This window comes from Scleropages formosus, chromosome 10 (genome assembly GCF_900964775.1).
Source record: "Scleropages formosus chromosome 10, fSclFor1.1, whole genome shotgun sequence".
In the NCBI taxonomy this organism is placed as follows: Eukaryota; Metazoa; Chordata; class Actinopteri; order Osteoglossiformes; family Osteoglossidae; genus Scleropages; species Scleropages formosus.
The window spans coordinates 14,188,228-14,197,464 of NC_041815.1; the positions used below are offsets into that span (position 1 = coordinate 14,188,228).

The window sequence follows — 9,237 nt, forward strand, 5'->3', positions numbered from 1 at the left end:
TGCAGGAACTTTATAAAAAAAAAAAAAAAAAAATTGAACAATGTAGAAGATGTATAATAAACAAATGTTAACTGTAATATGTTTTTGTTTTGTATTATCTAGTGCTCGTCTTTAGAATCTCAGGAGGCTGAGCCAAAAAATATATTGTGATACTAACACCGCTGGGCAACGCCCCCCCCACACACACACACACACACACACACACACACACACACACACACACACGATCTCTGTGTTTGTGCTACTTACTGCAGGAGAATTGGAGAGAGACGCTCGCACGTCCCCTTCTCCAGACCGGGGCAGCCTATTCAAAACATTCAAGAGGAACGTGATAGTGTTTACAAACCATTCACAAATAAGCCCAATGACACTCGCAAGTGCATCTACTCCTCGGTTAGTGGGGGAGAAAGTGAGAAACGTGTCAGAGTTGTGGACACACAGGCTGTCTGTCTCTCTAATATGGACACGCAAGCAGGTTGTCTGTCTGTCCGTCTGTCCGTGACTTGTGGACACACAGCTCATACGTCAAACTGCTGTGACATCGCAGAGTCAAGGGTGCTGAACTGCAGCGGTGTGGTTTTGCGGGTCCTTCTGCTTTCTCTACCTGCCCTAGAGCTGCATGCAAGTGCAGCAGACGTCAGCATCCTGTTGCACATCGCCCCCCGGTGGCCACGCCTGTGCTGTAGTGGGCGCCCTGCTTCTATCCATCACCAATAAGAAGGGGGGAGATCCCACCCCTCCCACATGCTGGACAGCATGCACAGATGAACCCACTCACACACTGAACTTGTTTTAAAAATACTCTGAAAACAATCTGTTGAACTTGCATGTTTTTGGGTCACGGTTTGCTGTGGTCTGCTTATGAAATGTACTATGCAGACACGCGTGCACATTACATCTTTTCTGCTGCACACACCTGCACTTCTTAAGGTCCCTCGGACACATCTGCGGACATCTCGTCGCCTTTCTGCCTTCAGGAATATTCTCATTTAAGCGTAGATCTTCGTAGCCAATGAGGCGGGAGCAGTCAGATTCTTCCCGGTTTTTGCCGGTGGTTTCAAAAACGTGGAACTACGTCGCGGTGCACGGATACGCACGTGAGCGTGCTGGCGTTGCTGTGTGGCACAGAATTGCTCAGGCCTCGAATCTCGAGAAGCAGTCTTAGATAAGTGTGTCTTATGTGTTTGGGAGTTAAAGAGCCCAGACAGTCTTCTAATTGAGCTAATAGCTGCGTCTTCCATTTACTGGCCAAGCAGACGTTCTTATCCAGATGGACTTAACAGCACGAAGCAGCTCGGCACGACCACCTGCCCTCCTACAGCGCAGGGCGAGAGTGCGGCACTGAAAAGAATCCAGCTCGAGCGATTCCGTCAGGGAGGCCAACGTGCAGTTTACCGCCAACTGAAACGGGGCAGAGTGCGCCAGTGGACCACCGAGGGGTTTCGGCGTTTGTCAGCGTTTGAGCCCAGTGCTGCATCCTCCAATCCGGCTAACATACGAACCACTCAACAGTTTGAGCGCGCTTCACGGAAACAAAGTCTGTCGCCCACGAGGCATTCGGTTAACGAGCTCGATCGGGAAATGAATCGATGTCTCCCCAGCTCTTCTGCAGCAGTTCCCAGGGATGAAGGACTCGTACGTGTTTCTTCGCTGTCGCTGTCACTCTTTCCTCCTTTGTTCCTTGAAAGTATTCCCCAGGTTGCCCAGGTGTATTCTCACTTTTCACCGGTCCTGTAATTTACTGTTTTTCACAAGGCTGCCCTTTTTCTGTACACATCTGAACATTTTCTTCCTTCTCCAAATAAGTGTTTTTTTTTTTTTTTTTTTTTTTTTTTTTTTTCTGGGATGTGATGCTACAACCTTTGGGTTCTCGGTTGAGGATCCTTCGTCCCCCGGACCACTTCGGTTCCATCCCTTGCTGGTGTCCATTGAGCACTGACTCCAGTCTGGGAGTCTTCTTCCTTCTTCACACCGGCCTGTATTCTGTGCATAAACTAAGGAGCAAGAACATATTAAGGAAAAAATACCATCATGTTTGATGATTTGTACATTTTATTGGTTTTCAGAGGGCCTTGTGTGCTTTAAAGACAGACCTAAAAACCATTTATAAAAAAAAGAAAAGTCCCAGCTTCGTGTTCACTTACTGTCTACAGACTTGACTTTGCCCTAATTGTGTGTCTTAGTGAATCATTAATGACATGTCTATTGCAACAGACTAATTTTTATTTGTGACTATAATGTGCGTAGCTGCATAAATAAATAAATGTTCCTCAGTTAGGATTCGTCCATCAGCACTACCCAAAATAGCAACAAATGGCTTTAGTGTTCTGTGAAGCTGCACTTGGCCACCAGTGACGGTAATAAAGTTGAGTGAGTAAGCGATTGATGTGCTTCGCCGTGCTGGACGCGGGCCGCTCCTTCGTGAAGGACTTCGCGTGTTCGGTTCTCGAGCAGAAAGGGGCGGCGAGGTGCGCGCCACCACAGCAGTGCTCATGCAGAGTGCATTGTGCTCATGGTGCGTCCGTGCGCCTCCGGGGAACGCGAGTGCGGTCGAAGCATCCGTTTCCCTGGCGCTACTTTACTGCATGTGAACTTCTCAAGGAGCAGCACCCTTTTCTGTGTCCCAACTCACTGGTCCTGGAGGACCTGGAGATGGGGCACTCCATCGTTTTTGTGGGGACGGACGGGAAGCACACATCACCGAGCAAGCCGTTACAGAAATGGGAGAAGGGCACGTACATTACCAGCACGGTCACTGAGAAGCACAAGTGGGATTGTCCTTTACCGGTCCCCTACTAGTCCCGTAGCACTCCTCTACCAGTTTCCTACTAGTCCCATAGCACTCCTCTTCCAATCCCCTACCAGTCCCGTTCTAGTCCCGAAGCACTCCTGTACTAGTCCCCTATTAGTCCCGTTCTAGTCCCATAGTGCTCCTCTACCAGTCCCCTACTAGTCCCGTTCTAGTCCCGTAGCACTCCTGTACTAGTCCCCTATTAGTCCCGTTCTAGTCCCATAGTGCTCCTCTACCAGTTCCCTACTAGTCCCGTAGCACTCCTCTACTAGTCCCCTACTAGTCCCGTTCTAGTCCCGTAGAGCTCCTCTACCAGTCCCCTACTAGTCCCGTAGCACTCCTCTTCCAATCCTCTACCAGTCCTGTTCTAGTCCCATAGCAGTCCCTTACCAGTCCCATTCTGGTCCCGAAGCACTCCTCTACCAGTCCCCCACTAGTCCCGTAGCACTCCTCTACTAGTCCCATTCTAGTCCCATAGCACTCCTCTTCCAATCCCCTACCAGTCCCGTTCTAGTCCCGAAGCACTCCTCTACCAGTTCCCTATTAGTCCCATTCTAGTCCCATAGCACTCCTCTACCAGTCCCCTACTAGTCCCGTTCTAGTCCCGAAGCACTCCTCTACCAGTCCCCTACTAGTCCCGTTCTAGTCCCGAAGCACTCCTCTACCAATCCCCTACTAGTCCCGTTCTAGTCCCGTAGCACTCCTGTACTAGTCCCCTATTAGTCCCGTTCTAGTCCCATAGCGCTCCTCTACCAGTTCCCTACTAGTCCCGTAGCACTCCTCTACTAGTCCCCTACTAGTCCCGTTCTAGTCCCGTAGAGCTCCTCTACCAGTCCCCTACTAGTCCCGTAGCACTCCTCTTCCAATCCTCTACCAGTCCTGTTCTAGTCCCATAGCAGTCCCTTACCAGTCCCGTTCTGGTCCTGTAGCACTCCTCTACCAGTGCCCTACTAATCCTTTATACATACTCTTGTGTGAAATTTTGATATACATATCAAATATATCAAATAATAATCAATGTTCTAGACCTGTACTGTTCTTGTCGTTTTAGTCGCATTCTAGTCCTGTTTTACTCCTGTTCCCGTCCCTCCATGCTCTCGGGACACAAAAGGGCTGCACTTATCGGACTTGTTAAACAAATTACCATTTATTTGATTTCAAGGCCACGTCGTTGTAAAACGCGCGCGACCAAGTTGAAGTTGCCAGGGCAGACGAGCAGCATTCGAACACGTTCACGCGCATCTGTTGCTAATCGGATGGACACGCGTGGGCATCGGCGTGAGGCGGACACTCAGACAGAGTGGAGGGGGGTCCTGGTTGCGCTCTGACCCTCTGCCGGCTGTCCCGTTGACAGCTCGGCACGCGCTGCGCCGGGACCTCGATCCGCGCAGGACCCGAGTAACCGCTCGCACGAGCGCTCTCTGCCCACCCGCATGCTCTCCTCGTACGTGGGCAGGTCCTTCACCTCGTCGTACGCCGGCAGCTGCAGCACGGGCGAGTTCAAGCCCCCGGCGGGTGCGCGCTCGGCCGCGCGCTCCAGCAGCGAGTCCTGGGACGCGGCGGCGCGCCCGCCCAGCAGGGACGACGGCTCGTCGCGCCCGTTGCGGTGCCTGCGCGGCCGCGGGCACACGATGCGCTGGATGAAGTATCCCATGGCGAACAGGAGGAGCAGGATGAGGACTCCCGACAGCTTGCGCGCCACCCACACAAGGCTGTCGAGGAACGTGTGGCGCGGGAGCGCGCAGCAGCGTGCGGTGGCGCTGCCGTTGGCCCCCGCGCAGCACCGCTGCCCTTCCGGGCACCGCACGTCCCCGCAGCCCTGGAGCGCTTCGCACGCGTAAATGGCAGAAAAAAGAGCGAGCAAAGTGAGGCACGGAGCGACCCGAGCGGGGACGCGGCACATTCTGCTTCTTCAGCCGTCCCTGGTCCTTCCTGCGCAGCGGCAGCCGCCTTTTCCAGTCCCTCCCTCGCTGCAACTTGTCCGCCCGGTCGCTCCGATCCCTTGAAGCGCGCGGGTCCTCGGGCGCCGCGGCGATGCGCCTCGTTCCGGTGTCAGCGAGTGTCCCCCGGCGCGCGCGTCCTGCCACTTCAACAATCAATGTCCCCCCGCGCCCACCGCCGGCCACCCCGGATTCTTACATCACTCACTGACCGACTGGGACGGATCCGAGCGCAGCAGCTCAGTGAGTCTGCGGGTCGCGCGCGCTCGACAGGTTGTTGTTTCCTAGTTCATCTTACTTACTGCTTCTGGTTCAGCGCACACATTTATTCCTAGTGATTAATGTCGAAAACCGTTATTTCGCCCGCTCCTTCGCGCCATGCTCTGTGTGCGTGTGCTTGTGCGCGCGTGCGCGCGTGCGTGCGTGCGTGTTTGAGACCGAGCCCACAGCAGCACACGAGACCACAGAGCGCAACTCAATAATAAAAAATGCATGGCTCCATCGCCGTGGTCGCGGGTTCTAATGACTCCCTCATTAGTGCGCGCACCCCAGAGGAACGCGATGAGGACGTTTCAGACAATTTACGCACCGCACATTTCCTTTTAAAAGCCGATGCCTCCGGACAAATGTGTTTACTCGTATCTCGCGTCCCCGACAACAACAACAACAACAACAACAACGCCACCGCGATGGGAACCGAGGAGGAAGCGAAGCGCGCGTCTAACGGGAACGACGACCGGAGCGCCGTATGAAGGACTTCAGCGGACGCGACAAATAAGTGAAATGAGCAGGATCAATAGACTGCAACGCTTTTCATTTTTAACAGCACGTTTTAGTGCTAGAAATGTCTCCGTTGTAACGTTGTCGTTTTCTACATGCTACACCGCAAGTGTCCAAAACCGCGGAAGAGTCGGAGCGACACACCGCCCCCCCCCGCTCTCTCTCTCTCTCTCTCTCTCTCTCTCTCTCTCTCCCTCTGCGTCGTTTTCATCTTTCACTAAAGGTCCTTCTCGGCCAGTGTCAGACAGCTACAGATGGGTACAAAACACGAAAACTACAAAAGAAAACTTCAAGTTATTATAGAGAGCGATGTATTTATGCCATGGTGCTCAAGCAGAGCACGAGGCAACAACCCACGTGCCGCCTCCTCCTCCTCCTCCTCCTCCTCCATGCTGCAGAAAACACACACCGTACCGCGCTGTAAACATCATATACACACGCGTCGATACAATATTTTTTATATGCGATCGTTTGAGACAGAAAACGGAAAGACACCTATTCAGCTCTCCAGGTAAACTGGGTAACAAGAAACGAGGTAATGCGGGAGCCGCGTTTACCCATCGCGATTCTTTTACAGGACATCGGCTGTTCTAGAGTGAAAATAATGAGAAGATGTAAAGGAAGATCAGTGTTCAGTTCCGCGTGTCACTGCGCGGTGTGGTCTTACTGGCGGCACGGTGGCACGGCGCCTGGGTGGTGCGAGAGGACGTGGGTTCGATGCCCGCTCGGTCTGCGTGGAGTTTGCCTGTTCTCCCCGTGTCTGCGTGGGTTTCCTCCGGGTGCTCCGGTTTCCTCCCACACGCCAAAGACGTGCTGTTCAGGTTCCCACCTAGTGTGTGTCACTGATGTATGGATGAGTGACCCAGTGTAAATAGTGTATCTAGCAGTGTAAGTCACCTTGGTAAATAAGGTGTGTGGCCTGATAACACTATGCAGAGTTCATTGGAAGCTGCTTTGGAGAAAAGGGTCTGCTAAATAAATAAATGTATAAGTGGTTTTTTTCTATTAATGACGAAAAAGATGAATGAATGAATGAATCCTTCAAATGTCTAACTTTTAAGTCAGTAATACAAGGTTATATGCTGGCATGTTATTGTAAAAAGAGATATTTCTGTAGACAGGTTGTTCATTTAAATAAAATCATGTGTACAGCCGTGTAATATACGCATCTTCTGTATCTTGAATGTACATCGGTGACAAATGTAGAAAATGCAATTTTTTTTTAATTTAAAGTTCTGAGTTTTATAACTTCTTACAAAGACATTCAAAACATTTTTTTTTTTCCGAGGGCTGTTTTTCATGCAGGAAACAGGAAACTGTCTTAGATCACTCCAGTACTGCTATATTAATATTTCAATTAGGATGCAGAACAGACATAATTTAGTTACAAACTGTTTAACTAATGATGTTTTATTTGAAAGACATTTACATAGTAACATTGCTCAGTGTGATATTGAAATTTTGTTTAGTCTGTGAGACAACAGTGCTATAATTTGAAATATATGTATGTGTGTGTGGTGTGTATATATATATATATATATATGTACATTTATACCATGGATTTACATGCTTTCATATATATATATATATGAAAGCATGTAAATCCCTGGTGTGGCTTAGTTTTACCACAAAATGGTTATTTAACTAGAAGCAGTATTTCTGATCTGACACAATAGGTGTGTAATGACCAATTCCATATGTTTGTTTAGAGGAGATGTGTGCGGTAGAAAAACTGAAGTAGTGCAGGTGCAAAAATAAGTGAACCCCAAGTTGCTTTGGTTAAACCAAGTAGGTAAATAGAATCATGTGTGTAAATCATTATCATTTATTTATTTCATGAATGTATTTCTAAGATTGTTTAATTATTATTTTATTTTTTAATTAATAGTTTAATTATTTATATTTAAATTATTTTTGCATAAGAATAATGACCATCCATATAGGGTTCACATACTTTCAAGCAGCACTGTGTGCAGGGTTGGTCATATGTAAATTTTCTTTTTTTGACAGTTGCGGTCATCACATTGTACTTTGAAGTTGTTGACAGTCATGATGTTTACAGAACAATATTATACAATACACACACACATCATCTGAAACCGCTGGTCCCATACGGGGTTACGGGGAGCCGGAGCCTAACCTGGCAACAAAGGGCAAAAGGCTGGAGGGTGAGGGGTTGGACTCGAACCCCAGACCCACCACAGAACAGGGCCTGGTCAAGCTTACTCCACCACTACACCACCGCACCCCCCTACACACACACACACACACACACACACACACACACACACACGCACATTTTCTGAACCGCTTGTCCCATACGGGGTCGCGGGGAACCGGAGCCTAACCCGGCAACACAGGGCGTAAGGCTAGAGGGGGAGGGGACAGACCCAGGACGGGACGCCAGTCCGCCGCAAGGCACCCCAAGCGGGACTCAAACCCCAGACTCGCCAGAGAGCAGAACCTGGCCAACCCCGCTGCACCACCACACCCCCCAATCACACACATTTACATGTATTCATTTAGCCGACACTTTTCTCCAAAGCAACTTACAATGTTAAGGTTACAATTATTTACCCATTTACAGGCGATCCCCGACTTGTGATGGGGTTACGCTCCGTGAAACCCATCGGAAGTCGAAAATATCGTAAGTCGAAAATGCATTTAATACACACCTCTGTGTGACAGACTGGGAGATGCAGATCGCTGCCGCTGCCCAGCGTCGCAAGAGAGTATCACTCTGCATATCGCCTTCCCGGGAAAAAATTCACTCACTCACTCACTCACATTTTCTGAACCGCTTGTCCCATACGGGGTCGCGGGGAACCAGAGCCTACCCGGTAACACAGGGCGTAGGGCCAGAGGGGGAGGGGACACACCCAGGACGGGACGCCAGTCCGTCGCAAGGCACCCCAAGCGGGACCCCAGACCCACCGGAGAGCAGGACCGTGGTCCAACCCACTGCGCCACCACGCCCCCTACACTAATACATATTATATTAAATATTATTCAATATTGGTGGTGTGGTGGGTTCAGCCAGTGCCCGCTACGTGGAACGTCTGAGGTTCGAGTCCCGCTTGGGGTGCCTTGTGACGGACTGGCGTCCTGTCCTGGGTGCGTCCCCACCCCCTCCGGCCTTCCGCCCTGTGTTGCCGGGTTAGGCTCCGGCTCCCCGCGACCCCGTATGGGACAAGCGGTTTCAGATGGCGTGTGTGTGATATAAATAATAGGCGGAGGCAATTATCCACCTTGTAAGTTTAGCAACAGACAACGTTTACGTTGTGAAATAATTTTCAGTCGCTGCGGTATACCTAAGCGCTCTATGTGACCCCAGTTTATGTTGAGGTGGATTCGTGCAATTAGTGCTGCGAAAACCTGCCGCATTAGTAACCAGCGCACCTACACAAAATTTGTTGACTTACTGGAATATAGACCGTGCAAGAGATTAGCAGAGCTGAGGAAGAGACGTAGCAGCTACACGCAGACCCGCCGAGCAGTAAGATGTACAGAATTTTGGAACTTGGCCCAGAGTTGACCCAACCGGACGGGTGAACCGAAGAAAACTCTAGAGATATTAAAGATGACACGCCACGGTGACGTACGTGGAATCGAAGTGCGACGACGTTAAACGCGCGAGGTCGCTCTGAGAACGTGCGGCTCGCCCCACACAAGAAAGGGCTATTATTCTGACAGTTGCGGTCCTCGCGTTGTACTTTGAGGTTGTCG

General features: G+C 50.4%; 1 protein-coding gene across 1 annotated transcript; it reads right to left on the bottom strand.

The window, feature by feature from the left end:
- Positions 1 to 3,998: 3,998 nt before the first annotated feature.
- c15h3orf80 (chromosome 15 C3orf80 homolog) lies at positions 3,999 to 5,577 on the bottom strand. Its single transcript, XM_029255835.1, has one exon. The coding sequence runs from the start codon at positions 4,692 to 4,694 to the stop codon at positions 4,083 to 4,085; it is 612 nt and encodes a 203-aa protein (XP_029111668.1). The 5' UTR covers positions 4,695 to 5,577; the 3' UTR covers positions 3,999 to 4,082.
- Positions 5,578 to 9,237: the final 3,660 nt, after the last annotated feature.